We start from the raw sequence: 19708 nt of genomic DNA on the forward strand, positions 1-19708 counted from the left end.
TATGACACATTGGCAATTTGATCTACAGTATATTTTTCCTCGTATTTTCCTCATTTTACAAATAAATCTCAAGCTATGAGGAAAAGTATATAAGGTTACATGAAGTTTAATGAATTCAATACTAGACTTGGCAAAGTTATTCAGGCGACAACGCGTTTTATTATCGATATTTCAAAACAAATAGTTATCGGTCACAAGTGTTATACCTTTAAATAAAATGCCAACCTAACATACCCTTTTTGCAGATGAAAACTATTCATTTATAATTTGCAGCGTCAAAAATATATTTTATATTAGTAGGGGTCTGACATAATTTGATCAAGTAATAATTAACCAGAACCACCAACTCGGATATTCGACGGCCTTTGACAAATGAGTGTTACAGCTTCATGTTTGAACTTCTGAACTAGCATGTGTATTATTCAAGAATTACCTCTATCCAATAATAGGTGAAAAACTATTCATTAAAAATTTACAGCGTCAAAAATATATTTCATATAAGAAGGGTTCTGGTGTAAAAAATCAGAGAAGTTACGTATTTCTATATAAAAACAGGAATGCCATTTTTTTTTTCCATGGCTATTGGGTTATTTGGAGATAAAATTAAATCTAACACAGTTTTATCATGTAAATATTAAACCGAACAACCAACTCGGCTTTTCGACGGCCATTGCGGTTAAGTTCACAACTTCATGTTTAAACTTCTGAACTCGCGTACGTGTGAGATTCAAGACATGCTTTCATCCAATAACTTGGATGGAATCACTTACATCGCCATTAACATACACTCCTGCCCGAAACTTGTTTGCGACAATCATTCATTATAAGACGGGGTACGGCTCTTCGTCATTTGATTAAGGAGTCAAACGATTGGCTGAAAGTCAAGTGATTAAGCGTTTGAAACATGATTAATCACACGCACTTAATATAAAGCTTTGCGAACGGACAGAGTCTGTGTTAAATCATCGTAAGTTTTGTAGGCCGTGTTTTTGTTTGGCTACTTATCTCAACATGCGAGATACTACACAAGCTGATGTTGGTGAACGTTTATGTCATTTGTCGACGCCCTGAATGCGTTGGCAAAAGTATCTTTATGATAACAACTGAAACAGTTTAGCATTGTTGTTAGGTTTGATAATAAGGTTGTAATTAGCTTTGTCAGTCGATTGTCTAATGATTATGTTGAATCCGAATATGTGAATAAGTCAGTTTGTTAACCGGAGGTAAAAATGTGATATCCTTAACTCAATGAATTCTGATATAGTCAGTTTGTTGTGTTTAGAAAGCTCATCGGAGTCTTATGATCAACATGGTTACGACAAAAACAACTAGTGGTATTTAGGAATCTCCTCTTAATCATTGCGATGGTGCAGGGCCTTATAATATCTCTAGTTACTAAAGCTAATACCAGTGCCTTTAGTGCAGGTGACATGGTCGCATGTGTAGCAATAATGAGTAAAGTATGCAAGTACAAGTGACTTTGAAATGCACTTATTGAATATGTTAAGGTAGAATTTGGAAGAGACTTCAGATGTAACTATTTAAATTTTAAAGTTATGAGAGCGTTTATTCGGTTGACCGGCGGAAATGTGGAAAATACTCATCGTGAAAGGTTGAATAATCCCAAGTGATGTTAAATAAATTGATATATATATTTGATCAATTTAGTGATTAATGATTTTAAACGACAAATATCAAACAACAAAATGATGTTTGGGGTGTGATGTCACGTGATCAGGTGAAGAAATCAAAATTTGAGTTCTGTAAAAAAATACTGTGTTTTTTTTGGAAAACTGGATTCAGTTTAAATAAATTTGTATCAGATATGTTTAACATAGTCTTTAAGACGTTCCTTAACTGAAACTATGGTTAATTCAATGGAAGGCGTGGAAATAAATGTAAAAAAGCAAGTAACGATAGTGTAAACAATGAACCTGAAGAAAAGCGGGAAAATGGAGTAAAACAACCGAGGGGATAAATGGATGTTCAAGTAGAGTTCTAACAAATTTTGTTGTATATGCTTGTGACAGGGATTATCTGGAGAATAGTGGATTTTTTACCAATTTTTTCTTAGAAACTGATGAAAAGTCCTCGAATACCGTAACTAATTTTGAACCTTCAAACATGGCGGAGGTCAATAAAGAACAGACCAACGCGGACTTAATGCAGTGTTTAAGTGGCTTAAATTCCAAATTGATACAACTAGATGGGCGAATGGATAGTCAGACTCAAACGTTGGAATCTTTACAAATAAAGGTGGGAAGTTGAAATGATTTGAAAACACTCTGGACATATATACACGACAATGAGAAGAGCAATGAGAATTGAAGTGAGCAGCTTAACAGGGTGGAGGACCGGATCGAATCAGCGGAGTTCAACTTAACGAAGATGTCGGAACAGGTGTTGGGATCGGAAACCAGGGAGGAAGAAATGAGGACCTAGCTAGTGTACCTTCAGTCGCAATCCATGCTCAACTACCCGGGTTTTTAGCAACATCCAGGAGGTTCAGGGGGCCAATGACAACCCAGAGGACTGCGAGAAAGTATATTGGGACTTCATGACGGAGAGGATGAAACTGGAGCAGGAACTAGTGGATAGCTTTATGTTTGACAGAGTGAACAGGATTGGTTAGAGGAGGCAGGGATCCATTAGGAAGATTGTGGCCAAATTTACGCTTTTTAAGGAGAGGGAGCTGGTAAGAAGGCAGTCAAGTGCTCTAAGGAGGACTGGTCACTATGTTTTCGAACGTAGCCCACGGGATGTAAGCGCGAAACGAAGACGGATGGTCCACGTATGAAGGAGGAACAGTGGAAGGGTAACCGTGCCTGGCTAACCTATGACACTCTGTTCGTAAACGGGCAGCCTGAGAGAGAGCGAAATGCAGCGAAGAGACAGGGATTCGACGGGTGTGTGCTAAAGGTCTGTTCCTGGAATGTAACTGGAAAACACGTCTATATTGTGTATTTATTGACCTAAGTAAATGTGTCGATAATATTTATAGAAATGCTTTGTGGATGAAAATGTTTAAATTAGGAATTCAAGGAAAAACTTTACGTATAATTAAAGATATGTATCAGAAAGTTAAGTCATGTGTTGGAAGTTGAAATAGTTATAGTGATCATTTTGAATAAGCTGTTAGATTGGGACATGGAGAAAATACGTCGCCAATGTTATTTTCTTTATTTTTTGAAGATCTAGATTTATTCGCAGAAGATAATATTAATTCAGGAGTCCATATAGAAGATATTGTTCTATTTTTTTTATTATTTGCAGAGGATTTAAAATACTAAAAATATGTCCAAACGACATAGCCTCGACCTAATGCATCAGTATTGTCTAAGTTGGGGACTAAAAGTAAACACTTTTTAGGTACAACTGTAACACCCAAAAATTCTTTAATTGGCACCCAAACACAGTTCGAAGCATTTGGTACAAACCCAGACCATCAACAAATCACCTTTAATTTGTTGTCCCTTACTCAATGTTTTAACAAAATTATAGGGAACACCCAAATTCGTCATAAAGAAACATGGACGCCAAATTGAGAGAGCCACCTTGACATCTTCGTACTTAACCGACTGCTTTCAGGGATGTTTATTGATAGAAACTGTAAGAGGATTAAAAACATAAGGTGCACTAACACACTTGTCGATCAAATTTCTGTCTTAAAGATCCTGAATCGCTTCGGTTACAATATCAGGCTCCAAAATAGCAGGTTTATTAATCTTATTGATTGATTGAAAAGGTTTCGAATAGAACGGACTTTCATACCCATTAAATCTAATATAGAATTATTACAACCAATATCTCGCCAAAATTGAACATGCCTTCTTAACCTGCCCTAACAATAATATTCTTTTGACCATGTTTGTCTTTCTGTCAAAAATGTGTGTGTAAATGTCTCATAGTCATATTTACACTCATCTTTCATTACTGAAGAACTTACGGACCCAGAACTCTCATTTTCGGACTGCTGACTGGTCACCGGATGTAACTGTGGCGGATGATTGTGTTCTTGCAGTGTAAGGAAGTTTCTGCGCGGAAATGACTTAATTCACCACAGGCAAAACAGAGTACCGTGGGTCCGGAAGACGAACCGGCGGCGAATCCTGATCCGTATAAAGCTACGTTAGGGCCTCAAAAAAGCCGACCCCTGCTGATTGACTGATGCCCGAACGGCCTGACGACGGAAGAAAGAGCTCCCCATGACTTTTCAGTGAAAGCAGGTACGAAGTTAGGATAACGGCCAAAAGTCCTGCCGCGCGAAGACTTTTTCCTCTTGAGAGCACGACTGTCTGCCTCTTGAATTTTAGCCTCATCATCCGAGCCTATGGCTATTGGATAACTTTCATATTGCCAGACAGTTTCCCAGCCCCCGGAAGAAAAGTCAGCAATGCGAATAAGTTTGTTGCGCTTATGCACCTTGTCAAGAAGTTCCTCCAGCTGTTTCTGACAATATTCAGGCTTATATATAGTATGTATGCACTGTGCTGTTTGTGGAGTTTTGTGCTGTTCTTCTATGTTTCTTGTTTGTGATTCTGTGTTCTATGTCTTTGGCGTTTGCCCAGTGCCACTAAACCGGATTTATGTTTAAACTTTTTCCTACTGAGCTTGTTTCTGTAGCTTTTTGCAAAAATATTCAAATGCTCTGACGCCAAGAGTGACTGCTTGGCGATATCTTCAATTTCGCGATTGAAATCGAACTGCAATTTATTGCCTGGATATTTCCAAGATGTTTTTTCCTGATTTTATTTTCTTAACATCATTAGCAACACTCGCTGATTTTCCACGAACTTCGTCTCTGAGAGATAAATAGTCCTAACACTTGCTCGAGCACATTCTGGTTCGACCGGTTTTCGTCATTAGCCATAACAGGTACATGCACAATGGAATTAAAAGTTATTGAAGTTAATACGTCGACTGACCAAAGCTGAATGACAGTTACACTGAATTCCTCGTGCACGAAACCTTCCATTATCCGCCACCTAGCGGATATTATGCTTCATTCAAACTAAATTATATGTTCAAATGTTTATATTTCTCGGTCATCGTTAATTTTAAATTTGGTCTTTATGAAAATTGAGGTGATGGGGTGCGTTTATCTCAAACTATAGACATTCAAATAATTTGGAAGTTACTCAGAATGCCAGAATAATGTATTTTGTCGATTATGAAGACAGCAAAACGGCATTTTCTCATATCGTATTAAAATGTTTATCGTGTGTATGCACGTGACGTAAATAAGATGAAAATTATAATATATAATTATAATAAATTAATATAAATTATTCAATTCCAAATTACTTTTTAAACAATATTTTGATGTTCATTTGGATTTAATCGTCAGCTATTTTCCAGCAGTAGATGCTTTGCATTGATAATATAATGGTGTACATTTCCTTACGTGCAGCTACTGAAATAAACCTTTTTGCTTGTAATAGCCGGATGGTCAGCATCTTTCGGATCAACTCGGCCATACTTGATCGCAAACAACCTCGGATCAATAGAAGTAGTTCGCAAAATTTAAAATAATTGTATTAATTAAATTTTAGTGTTGCGAGGTGTTTTTGCATTACTGAGCTTAAAATGATAACCAGTGAAAAGCATGTTTGCATTAATAATTTATATTCCCGAAAGTATATTATTATGTATAAGTGCTAAATTAAAAAATACTGAGCGGTATTCTTGCAGAGAAGTAATGTGTTAACATTTCTGACATTGTAAACCGTCCGTATCTCTCCGAGGATGTTTTCGATGATGGCCGAGATATTCAGATTGATCAGTCTTAATATATTGTACCTTAAAGTGCCATGCACGTTCCAATGTTGCATTTATCTACATATACGACTGCTATGTACAATATGATATTGTCCTTGACACAACAAATGCAAGAAACTATCAGGCCACTCCTTTTATATGTTATATTTTACGAGTCCGGCGACCGTAATTTTCGGTAAACTGAAAAAAAATCTCATTTTCGCTGTTTTATTTTTTATTTTGTTTCAGACAGTATCGACAAACATTGAGTACGTATAAGATCATTTTTGATACGACGTTATTTATTGGTCGGTGAATGGTTATTGACACCAATGATAAGGCTTCTGGAATACATAATGTTTTGTGATAAATTGACTACCGGTTTATTTTCGCTGTCATTTTCCTAGTTATCGTTACTAGTAAAAGACACTGCATTACAGGCAAAATAGTTTGACTGGTGAGTAAAACTTGTTAGGAGCATTCTTTTATACATTCTTATTTATACTGCTACCGTTTTGTGGTAATGTCAATGAAGTATTCTACGTCCATACCCATTTTCAGTACACCTTACAAGTGGGTGGGGTAAAATACCAAATCATGTAGTTTCTTAATAATTTTCAAATACAACAGTACATTTTGATTGTTCTGGATTATGTTTAAGATTGCAATTTGTTATAGAAAGTTATTTGTTAATGATATGGTACCATATGGTACGATGAAACTATTAAGCAGTCAAGTAAACGAAAATTGAATAGTGTGTCTTAGAACTGCATTTATATACTGTATATGAACAAATCTGCAAGTCTGCAGGATATGAGTTGTTAGAACAATTTTTAATTATTGGCTTTAACAGTGAAAACTTTATTTTCTTTCTTAGTTTCCTATCAAACAGTTATCATATTAAAGATGAACTCTGCCAGGACATTAATGTAACTGCTTTAATCCTCATAATTTCAAAAATAAATAAATAATATTATTCTGTTTTCGTATTATTTTTCATTTCATTTTTTTTTAAACTTAAGCTACTTTCTGAATATTTTAATGTTATGTTGACTTATGTTGTTAACACACATGTAGTCCATATAGACAGCCGCTCAAGAGACTTTTGACTTTGGCAACACTAGGTCAAGGGGTGCAAAATGAATGTCCAAATGTTAAAAAACGCTTCATGAACTCGCATTATTCTGGCTGATATTCATAATGAAAAAAGAATTTGTTTAATTTCACATATGACCATTCTGGATGGTTACGTCGATGCTCAACAGGAGAAGGCAGTTGGAACTGCTTACACCTTCTACTATGTCAGTGGTTGTACAATATATGTTTTTTTAAAATGGGTGAAGCTGTCAGCGTCTTCCTATTGTATTGCAAAATAACAAAAGACAGATTCCGTTCGAAAGCTGACATGAAATAAATGAAGTGTAATCACTGTGATTGAAAACAATTCTTGCCTGCAAGGACTAAAGAAATACAAAAAGTGACATACATACATTCATTTGGAACAAAAGTTAGATGTCGTTATACATTTGACATTATGACACATGATGTGAAACAACATTTCAAATGCTCAAAATGACAGATTTTTCATAAAATGCGTTTTTAACCCTTGAAGAATAGAACTTTTAAGAGTTAATGCATACCGAAGACATCGTATTGTTACTGTATTAGATTACAGTATATGTTATTATTAAATTGGAAAAATAGTTATAAACATGTGTGTTAATAATCTTTTTATTCCATTGTCTTTGTTACTCTTTTGGTTTTTGAAGATATTAGCAAATCCAGAAAATGTTTATGGGCAAGAACTAGCTTCCCGATTAAATGTGTTGTGCTAGTGTACCTGCAGTCCAAGGTTCGAGCCTAACACCAGGCGCACGTTTTCCTCATGTGTAACTTTTATTGTAATTGTAAAAAAAAAACATCGGCGCTGTCTGTCATAGTTTTAATCCCTATATCAGGCGCAATTATCCGTAGGGTTTTACCAACCTTTTGACAGACTCGGTATAAAACATTCGGTACGCAGGGTATAGATTACGCAAGTATTACGTTGTATAAAATGGGTTGTGTGTGTGTGAGGGGGTGAGGGGGAAGTACTGCATCATTGAATCGCATTCATGTAATACTTGGTACCCGTATGGACCTCCTTTTTAATGGTCATTATATTGTGATTACCTACCTTGTTGAAGACTGTCGTCTGTAGCATCATAGAAACATTGTCTTGTGGTAATATTTAGAATGCTAATTAATTATTTTTCCCTTCAAATGTCACCAATAAAGAGTTTTGACGCACATTTCAAGAAATAATGCTGCACTCTCCTCCGAACTATTAAAAGACCGATTTGACTATTAACATAATCTGTTTCACTGCGCGCATATCCATGACAACCACGAATAATCACTTATCCATACGCGATTATTTTCACTACGCAAAAATGTTCCAGCAAAAAAAGCATTTTTATTTAATTTTGTTTAACTGAGGTGGGAGAAAAATAATCTACCATAGCCGCTCGTGTAAGATAGGTTCATCCCAACCCTCGCGCAGGGTATTTGCAGAAACTCGGTAAACCTCGTTTCCGCAAAACACCCTACGCTCGGGTCGGGATGAACATATCTTACACTCTCTGCCATGGAAGATTCTTATAGTCGCATCAGGCAGGAAGTAAACAAAATTATAGAAAATATTTAATCTCTAAACTTGTTTTTTCCTCTGTTATTGCAGGAATTGGACTGAATTCACTTTATTACACCGTTTTATTTGCAAAACGTAAGCGAAAACAAAATATTAGACTAAAGTTGCATTTGCTATCCTTAATATAGTGAGTGCACCATTGATCACATCCGGGCAATCGGCATAAAGTTATAATGTACCTTTAAACCGGTACTTTTTTAAAGTGTTTTTTGGTACAATTCACGTATGTGACAGTCAATGTTACACGCAGAGATTTAACAGATCTGAAAACATTTCGAACCAAATGATGGACTAAAATGACGGCTGTTCAACGAAGTAAGGGTTATAATAATTATAATAATAATAAATCTCCGAATTCAATATCGAAAACGACATCGATATATAACTGATATTATGAGAGGATCATTATCTGACGACAAGTTCGGTATGTAAATACGGTCTCCGTTAGATCGGTACACCTCGGACCTTTTTTCATCGAAAACAGCCTCGGATGTGTATGGACGGCTTACAATGTCAAAATTATTTACATTTTACTACGCTGCAGGTAGTTCGCGTTATAATTTCAACATAGCAGCTTTACCTGTACCCTTAGGAATCTTAATTATGTATACATGTATACAATTCACCGGGAATATATTGAACTTAGAAATGCAAACTACAGGTTAAAACATTTAAATTCATTAGTATTATTTTTAATTAATTGTAAAAACTACTTTTACTGATGCACCGGTTTCCATCCGAGGTTTTATTTTCGATGGAAAAATAATGCTCCTATTGGTCTGATCACCTACCTGATTTGCAATACCGTTTCATAACATTTTAGTTAATGTGCCGAGCATATTTCACATACACACATTTTGAAACGATAAAATCCCCGTTCCGTTTCACCATAAATCCATGACGATAAAATAACCGGTCTGTATCACTACCAAGTCGTAACATTCATTGCTGTCAGGACAAACCATTTATCAATTTCCTGAATTAGAAAATTGGACTTACTAATTTTTTTTATTGAGTGGAGAGTCAAGCTAAGCCCCCCCCCCCCCCCCAAAAAAAAATACCTGTGTTTCCGGTGACCCGACCGACCCTATTTTTTCCTCGCCGACCCTAATCTTTTTTTTAGACATAAAAGTAAAAAAAAAAAAAATATATCGTGATTTTTTTTTAGATATTTTTAAATATATCGTCATTATTTTCGTTCTTTGTCTCTCTATGTACCCGGAGAATAAACTTTTATTCCTTATTATGTATTACCGAGACGCTATGTCAACAGGAATACAAAATGGCGGAGGGCGGCGAACCCTGTCCGATATCTTCAAATTGGCAAACGCATGTTTACGGTCCAAACACGTGGTTAATCACAAGAGACATTTTGCAGTCTTTAAAATGAAAATATTTAGGATTATAGCTCGCGGTGTTATTTATTCATGTCCAAAATAAAACTTTCTTTTTACGATTAGGCATTGCGTATATCATGCAGGCTTCTTACGATTAAGCTTTGCTCCATCTGATGCAGGCTACTTGCCAGGTTCCAATACACATTTCACTAATCGTTACATTAATTTATCCGCAATTATCAATGGTTATTTATTTCGCCTTTTTAAAAATAAGTTCCATCAACCGAAATCCAATTAAAAACCTTCGAAAGTTAACGACACATTTGTTGGAATGTGTCGGCTGCAGATCAAACGGTACTATTTGTGACGTCAGTGCACGAGCGGTGATAATATCAAAGGCGCGTGGCTATGGTTTGTATTTAATTCGGTCAGTCGGATACCGTACGATCCCATTTGATTGCCAAGATTTCGCCTAGGCTGGTAAGAAAATACCATTCGATCGAAAAAATAATAATCAATAATCGTCGTATGGGAATCTTATAACAATGACCGAAATGTTTGAATTCACTATAAATATGAATGAAACTTTGATTGTACGAAAATAAGATAAGTAAAATAAATCCATATCCGCGTTTACTTGTTCTATTTTTAACCTACCTCCACTTGAAGGCCTATTTTAAGGAGCTCACAGTTGACAAGAAAATCGGCGATTTTCCTCATGCAAATTAACAAATTAGTTGATAATTGACTGTTTGGGTAGAACATTATCACAGATCCGAGAAATTGAAGTGCTGGATTTGTTTTCTAAAAACCGATCGCGACTTATAAACGAGTATTGTATACAAAAAACACTAGATTTCATGGGCAAAATTGGCGGGAAATACGGTAGTCGAAGGTGTTTTTCGGTGACTTTTTGTAAATTATACAACGCTTAGATATAACATAATTGTTATGATTCAACAGAAAATTGCATGATATGGAGACTGCAAAAAAAAAAAAAAATCCCGACCGACCGACCCTTTTTTCCGCCAAGTCACCGGAAACACAGGTTTTTTTGTTTTTTTCTAAGAATAATTGTACGACAATGTTAAACATTGAATATATTATATCGTTTCGATATATCACATTTGAAGCAAAATATGTAGCATTATTTAGAGTTGTAAGATATTGTGTATGCATTTAAGTAAGTTTTCCTCCTTAACTTTAAATAAAATTCTGAATTCAATCTTGAGAATTGAAAGACATACATGTTGCCAAACTCCCGCCTAGCTTTTGTTAAATGGTTTAACACCTTGGTTGCAATATTTTTGGTTATTATATTTTTATTGTAAATAAGTGTTACTTTATTAGTTATATTAAAAAGAGCAAACTGTAAACATACGTATCAAGATTATATACATCGCATAACATTAATTGGCCGTCTCTCCTCACGTGTATGAATCGCGCAGTATACTACGCATGCCCAATATGTTCCCCGAGGTTTCAATCTCTGACATTTTTCTTCAAAGACAAGAATGCATCATCATTGACGTATGAATCTGTTTACGTAAACGTTGCAGTTTCAAATATATCATACAGCAATATCAGAATTGTGTTTGTGTACGCGAAGTACCCTTTGTTTTAAACGGTGTCTATTGTTCTGTATGTTGCTCGTTAAAATGGTTTACAAAACATATCGTTCAAGATTCTAACATTTACAAACATGTCTCTTTATCCATCGATAAGTCAAAATCGCTCGAATAAAATAACAAACTGGGTTGACAGTCACGTCATAATATGTTTACAAATTATTCATATTAAGCTCAGAAGAAGTTTCGCCCGACTTTACAATCAATAGTGTGAATAGTATATCCCCTTAGGACTGGAAGATGAAGGAACATCCTGATGTTGTGTGGAAATATATTTGTATGGGTCAGCACGTAATCGTATCCCTCACAGTATCGCAGTGCTCTTTGAAAATATTCCGTAGTTATTGTGACCCTCGTACTAAACCGTATTCCATTAATCACTGTAATGTTTGATCCATGTGTTAGATTTCCGGTTCCTTTAATCGCCTCATGCGAAATTGCATTCGATAAAAAGGATTTACCAGAGTGTTGTTCAGACAGTCTCTGAATTGTTCTGTATAAAGACTGGACAACGTCTTTCTGTATCAGTTCTGAAAATTGATCGCTGTCATAACTTAATGGTGATCCATTTTGGCTGAAGATGTCAGTACTCCCAGTGAATCCCATTAAACTAGTATAACCATCAATAAAAAAGGTACTGTTGAACGCCATAACATTTTTTGCTTGGAGAGAGTGGTTCCCTTTCTGTTGAATGTTTTTTAAATGATCACTTCTGAAACAATCGTAGTATTTCAATGCTGCTTTTGGAATATCAATTACACACGTTTTAACCACAAAATTTTCCGTTAGACTAACGTAAATCTCGTTTAAGTTTGGACTCTGTGTGAGATAGTGTGAGAGTTTTCTTGTCTTTCGCTGAAGATGGACTGCTTGCTTATAAACATTTTCTGTAATCTTTGCTATTTTTTTATTTGTCTGTGCCTGAATTTCTTCATTGTTAATTTCCTCGCCATTCGCGACCTCCACCATCAATATCAGATTCTGCATAAAATTGTGTAACAACTCCCCAAATATCTGCGTAAGACCTGGAAGTATACAAAGAAAACACGAGTTATGCAAATGTGACTTTAAAGGGGCTGTTTCACATATTGGCACCAACAAAGGTTTTTTTCTGTAACGAATCTCAGGACAATTATCTTATAGAATGTGTTACGCTTTGATATCATAATAGTAAAAAAAGTATCAAAATGTAAAACAAAAAAAACTGTATCGGAGACCGGGTTCGAACCCGTTGCAGTCCAGCGTCGTACTCACTGAGCTACAAATGCTCACTCTAATCGGGTGACATAATTAAGCTATACACCTACCTCGGTAATATCACGTGATAACACCGACTAGCCAATCACGCATAAGGAATGACTTCTAACTGGTAGACATACCCAGTAATCTTTTTTAATAGAAAAATACGAAATAACTGCTAAACTTAAATAAATTGTAAACGATGTGGTACTTCAGTTAGTAAGTTTCAATGCATTGTACACATTGATGCCAAGTTTATGTTAGTTTTCGACATTTTTCTTTTTTTTCGCTATTTTATCGTACCTGAAACAGCCCCTTTAAAGAAGAGACATACAATAGAGAATTATGTTTTGTAATCTTATTGTACCAATCACTATCTAAATTATTTAAATTTCAACAACCAATTGTAAAACACTTTGATAAGTTGTCCATATGTTAACTTTCGTTAGTAAGTAAACAATTCTGGCCCAGAATGGCTGTAGACAAAATAATTATCAATTTACAATAATACAATGGAAGAAGTACTGGGCACAATACACTAGTTTAGATTGTTTTACTTCATGTTCAATTGCATCTGCACTAATTTTCAAACACGATGGCACAAATTATAATAAGACAGTCAAAAATGCGCTTTAACGGGTCATTTAATAATTATTTAAACAACAATATACACGGTTCTTTGTCTCTTGTTTTTCTCAAGCGCTTTTCGGCAAAACAGTGCATTTTAAGTCACATTTTATTGAAATTGACAATTTTTAAATTGTGTTAATCTTAATCTTTCTTCTTTCAACCGAAATGTAAAAGTAACAGATATCGCATTCAATCCCAATTTCAGCAGTACATACATCGGGGGAATGTTTTGCCAGATTCAGAATGTAAACACACATATTTCTGATCTGTTCAAATCCTTTAAAGATAAAATCTAGTACAAAACAAAACAATGGAAAACGAGGGTAGTAACATATTACGCGGACTTTATCGTTAACTTAAACAAACGTTTACGTTTTCTATGGTATTCTGTTTAAAAAAATGAAAGTAAAATAAAACAAACTATAAAAAATATGCCTTACAGCCAAACATTTATGATTGCGTTGCATTTGGTGATTTAATATGTCTATAATTTAAAAAGTGGTATTTTACCTAATTTTTCATTTTGCTTTGATTGGATGTTTTGGCCGAACAGAACAGAGCAGACGAACATGTTTATTTAACTTAAGCATATATAGTTCATCGTTATAAATACAAAACACAAGTAGTTCATGCATAAAAGAAGGTATTAAGAATTATGCAGTATTTGCTTTACAAATATGTTCTACAATATCATGAAAACTAAAGATATTTTTTACAATTATATATGTGACGATTCGAAGGGATTTTAAACATTCAAGTTTCTTACAATAAACGTCTTGGTACAGAAAATAGCTAATCCTATTAAAAAAGGTTTACAATCGGAAGTAATTATATATATCATCTTCAATGTCGTTTGAAATACACATTCCACAAATTCCTATCTTGTTTAGGTTATATCACCTCGTTCAATAATGAAATTATGGGAATATACAATTCTTATTTAGCTTAAGTATCAAAGTTCTCGACAATAATACAATGGTATTGCAACGTTGACCTCCAGGCCATATATTTGGACTTGCAATATGTATTTTATAGATTTATTGATACAATGTATGAACAGTATGAACAGTTTCACTCAGTTATGCTGATAAAATTAGCCGTACAGACGGACCAATATTAACTACTTCATAAGTATTACACGCCGGGTAATCATTAGAGCCATAACATTTTGTTATGTGTTGAAAATGCTCCAACGCGTCTTCCGTTATAGTGCCAATGAGTGGAATATAGATGTAAACAGTGAGTATGGTTTCTTATTTTTCATTTTTAGAGGTTTATACGAGTAAATTAAAAAAATGGAGAATGTAGTTCCACGTAGGAATGGCCATGAGTTGTTCTTAATGTAAAAGTTTTGAATAAAATTTTATATCTGATCGTCTAGAACTTGCATAACTTGCTAGACGTTAGTGTTGACAACTTAAAAATCTGGATTTTTATGAGAATTGTTCTCGTATCTTAGGGTTAAGCATTTTCTTTACATGGCTGTGGCTTTTTTATTGACAAAAGGTTGCCGCGTTACAAATTTTAGAACTTTATTTGTTATACTTGCTGCACTACGCCCGATTTTCTGAACGTTGTGGTGCCAATGAATAGGTTGTGGTGCTCATGAAAAGTAATTTAGTAGGAAACGAATTGTGAAAAAACTGTAGCAATTTCATAACATGAAAATTAACAATTAACTGAATTAATATCATTTTCGATATTTTTTAAAGTATGACCAACTACCACACTGCTTCGCGAACTTTAAGGTTCATTTTGTGTCTAATAAATTAATACTTGATAGCAAATGGCCGTCGTAATTCTAATTCTGTATTTCCAGGTATTATAAGGCAAAAATCTAACGAATGTGTTTACATATTTTCAGATTGGTGTCTTTAAAAGGAAAAAGAGGCGGGTATATTCATGTCGGGGAAAAAATCTCTCCGTAGCTCAAAATTTGCAAGAAATGTATTTTACAGTCATTCACCTAAATAAACAAGCTACCCCTTGCCATCTCAGAAAAAAAGATTACTCCCATGAAGCATTGGAAAAAAGATAGTTACTAAACGAGCACGGTTTCTTTCGCCGATAATACATGCTGAATTATCTACCCACAAATTAAAGTGAAATCATCCAAGGCAAACGAAGGAATCTTTTTTTCTGAGATGGCAAGGGAGTGCTTGTTAATTCAGGTGACTGACTGTAAAATACCTTTTATTGCAAATTTTGAGCCTCTAAATTACTCGTATAAACCTCTAAAAATGAAAAATAAGAAACCATACTCACTGTTTACATGCATATTCCACTTATTGGCACTATAACGGAAGTCGTGTTGGAGCATTTTCAACACATACCAAAATGTTATGGCTCCAGTGATTACCCGGCGTGTATTAAGTTTCTGTAGCAATAAGCTTAAAGCTTGTTTATATTTCTGATTTTTAGTCTTAAGTCATATACGCTATGAGCATAAAGCCGCTTGTTTTAGCCCTTCGAGATTTCTTTAAAGCAGAATATTTATAAACATGTTTTAGTCTTGACAAAAAGACCACAGTAGATGGCTTTTTCAAACATTGTCATTTAAAACGACATATCAAATTACAGGTCACGTTTTGTTATTTTGATATCTGATAAGAATACGTGGTTAACTTACATGATCATTGTCAGAATATATATAAATAATTGCTGATTAAGATTGTTATAACATAAACAATGGAGTTTGATAAATGTATAATGACCTTATAGATAAGAAAATGTAAAAGGTGTATGACAAAAAACACATGTTTACTTATGCCTAGTTTGTCATTATACTTGGACAAACTACTTTAATAAATTTGTAATCAGGTGATGTCAGTTGTCTTAGCGATTCAGTATCATGCACTATAGGTTTAAACAGTTTTACGACCCTTTTAACAGCTTTATGTTTTCAATTTAACATTTTTCTTTCTTATTCAACTCTTATTTGTTTATTATATATACCGCCAAAATATAAAGGAGTGAAAATAATTTGTAAGCGCTTATTTATGAGATATGTAAACACTGTTTAAGCACAAAACGTGAGAATTAACACAACTGAGCTAAACAAAACACTAAAAAAAACACAAGGTTGTATTTGTTAAAAAGTATAAAACTCATGTAAGCATGTAGACATTGGTGCATACTTCAATTTAACAATATCAGATGGTTAATAAACACTCACCCATTTCATTTCAACGATCGCAGGCCTCTATAACAAACTTAAGATCCAATAATGAGAACGCCATACATTCTATTATTAACTTTTGTGAAATACCATTGCGGTATCCCAGCATAAACTTATCTATAGTCTTCTGTTTGAATAACGAACTGGTATTATCCTAGCCATCTAGGTTAAACACACATAATTATCAACAAATCAATACTTGACTTTTTGTTTTACATTTAACTTCTGTCAAAAGAATATGACATTGATTGTGTGAGCTTTGCAGAGCGTAAAGCGTAAAGATTCCGCTACGTTTCACTTCATATCTCGTTTTATAAATAACCATGTGAGAATCGACGCTGTATCCACTGAGTCATTCGTATAACATAAAACTGCCTTTAGCAAAAACTCGGTTTTAAGTATATGTTAGAGTTCATAGCGATCTAATGAAAATGGAGCGAGCGCAGCGAACCCGCAGACCATTTTCTGCAGATCGGCAAAATGAACTCTGAACTTATTTAGTGTACCAATTAGTTGACCCGCTAGCCCCGCCATTTGTTTAGTTACGTGTTATTTACCCAAACGTTAAACTGCACAGGTGTAAGATTCATTAAATGAGGGTCGGGAAACGGTAAATTGTCGCGACGTTTTGAATATGTTATAAGAGCAAATAACATTGAATGATGTACACAAATAAAACACCGAAAAATGTTTATAACACTTTTCGTTTAAAAATCAACAACTTGTTGATATTAAGAAAATTAGAATTATCTAGGAATGTTTACAAAGTACAGAGCTATACTAGGATGACTTCGTTAAGTGTTTTTATTCATAATTATCAACAAAAGATTGCACATTTTGGTATTGAATTTGCTTGATTTGTTGAATATTGTAGATAGTATTTTTAAGGGAGAAACGTAAATGAGATTTGAATTTAAATTTTTCAAATGTAAGAAGTCAATAAACAACATAACTATATGTAACCCGAATGACGATCTTAGAGAGAACTGGATTGCTATTAAAATGAAAAGACCTATAACTAGAAACGCCGCAATACGAAAAAGTACAGGTTTTGAAAGATTGACATTAGAGCTATGGACTGTGTTGTGAGAATTACAATTCAGCTGATTTGTTGTATATATGAATAAGAACATACCAAATTGGTTAACTTAACCCACCTTTAGGTCAATATTAAATTTCTTAAGCCCTAGATTGGTTGGATTATCCTAAAATCTGACTAAGTAGAAAGCATGTTTCTTTTTTTACGGACAGATATATACAGTGTAATACGTTCAGTTAGAATAAATGAACTATAATTTAAGATTAAGACCCACATAAACTCTTCCTATATACCAAGTTAAGTCAAGACATCAATACATGTCACCCCTAACTCAATATATTCAGTTTAAACCGTTTTTCTGTATTAAGCAAACCTTATCATTGACCTTGATTTTAGAGGCTCAAAACGCAATTCCAAGAAAGTTATCCTGAATCTCTTTTAGTGTTCAAATTACTAAAATTATTCAGTTTTACAGTTGAGTTTGACGCCGCCCGCACACCCACCAGGCCGCTCCAACAACGACGTACGTCATTTTAATAACCTGGTTTCACTCTGTGATAGCTGAAAGTTTATAATTGTAATGTATCGTTTAAGACGTAGTTCCACTATTATAATCAATTTACGTTTGAAGCATTACCGAATATTTTATAATTTTATTTAAAATTTGTAAACTCACCCATGTTGAGGCCTATCCAATCTTGTAACTCTAAAAACTTCCGCTGTGCTTTAAGCAATCAAAAGGTTTAAGTGATTGAACCAATAGATAAAACTGTGACGCATGATCAATTTATCAAAGTATTTCCCCTGAGTTAAATCAATACTTGACTACACCACAGCATGACATGATGGATATAGTTGAAGTTTTAAAGCGGAGTGAACTATAGTGACAGCTAAGCACATAATCATTTAAAATACACGGTACCTCTGAACAGAAGATCTTACTAATACTGTTCTTACTTCGACCTGAAAGATTGCACCATGAGCTTGCCAAGTGCTTATCACGTCTTACGTTCATATGGCTTGAATTTATTTGTGAATGTGATCGAGATGGAATTGTAGTTTTTCTTTTTATAACTGGCATCTTTTTCATTCATATCTAGTGTTGATATATAATATAATGTTAAAGATGTGTTGAATCCCGTTTTCATACATGATCACTGTTCAGAACATAACAAGACGTGGTAAGGATCTGATACAAACATGTCTAAGACGTGTTAAACACCAAACGAGGTCTTCTACAACGTAGCACGAATGTACCAGTCATAATTAATAGCGTGGAGAGGATATGGTGAGAACTCAATTGACGTGGCAAGAAGGCATTAAAAACCTCGAGACAACGCGATGAGAACGCCATTCAATATTTCCTGTCCAATACCACGCTTGCACTACGTCAATCAAGTTCCAACTAGGTTTTAGTTACGCCGGCAATACGTCCATGCCGTCGTAAATACGTTCTTATTAAGTTCTAACAACATCCTGATTCGACCACGTCCTCACTACCTTTTTTCACATACTCAACGTCCGCTCACGTCCATAAAGCCATAAAGACCATACCACGTCCTTATCGGTGTCTACTGCGTTCATTCTCCGTTGACCAAGTTCCGACTGCACCATACCATGCCATATTTTTGAGGACGTAGTGGGCACATGGCCGTGTGTGATGGGGGCATAAGTCTATATTATATGCTACGCATTCAACATTGATTGGAATATTAGAAGGTGCGTAATATTTATTTTTTAGACGAAGTAATATATATACTTAATATTTACATAAGGCTGCACACTGTTATACATGTAGTTCGAAGGACACGTATGGCTATGGTCAGGGGTACTCCGAATATACAAATATGAAAGACAAATATTAGGACGGAGTGTTACATGTTGAATAAGAGGGACCTGTCCAGGTTTGGACCAACCTTCCAAATTCTAGGTAGTTTTGAGAGGACCTTTTTTCCTTACTGAGGTTGTTCCACATCTGAGTGGCCTAAATACGGAAAGAGTTCTTTCCAAATTTAGTAGTGATATACTTGCAATAGCGATGCATCATACTCTTCTCAAATGTAAGTTGACAATTAAACTCTATGGAGGTTTTATAAGTTGAGGTTTAATAATTGAAAACAATTTTTAAGCTCTGAAATGAATCTTTCCTATTTTTTCTGTGTTGGTCTTGCAAATCAACAACACAGTATTTGAAATTGGATATGATAAATA

General features: G+C 34.7%; 1 protein-coding gene across 4 annotated transcripts in view; it reads right to left on the reverse strand.

The window, feature by feature from the left end:
- Positions 1 to 11305: 11305 nt before the first annotated feature.
- LOC128238584 (uncharacterized) overlaps positions 11306 to 19708 on the reverse strand; it is a 62227-nt gene continuing 53824 nt past the window's right edge. The window contains exons 1-2 of one of the 4 annotated variants that reach the window (XR_008261731.1): positions 12719 to 14368; positions 11306 to 12436 (exon numbers count right to left, since the gene is read on the reverse strand). Coding sequence is in view for 3 of the 4 variants with exons in the window: in XM_052954654.1 (XP_052810614.1) it covers positions 11586 to 12436; positions 18174 to 18177 (855 nt within the window). In the remaining variant the exon portion in view is untranslated. Of the gene's footprint in view, positions 12437 to 12718; positions 14369 to 16455; positions 16714 to 18173; positions 18245 to 19708 lie in introns of those variants that run through there. The other 3 variants (XM_052954654.1, XM_052954653.1, XM_052954655.1) reach the window with 3 other exon arrangements.

This window comes from Mya arenaria, chromosome 6 (genome assembly GCF_026914265.1).
Source record: "Mya arenaria isolate MELC-2E11 chromosome 6, ASM2691426v1".
NCBI classification, from domain to species: domain Eukaryota; kingdom Metazoa; phylum Mollusca; class Bivalvia; order Myida; family Myidae; genus Mya; species Mya arenaria.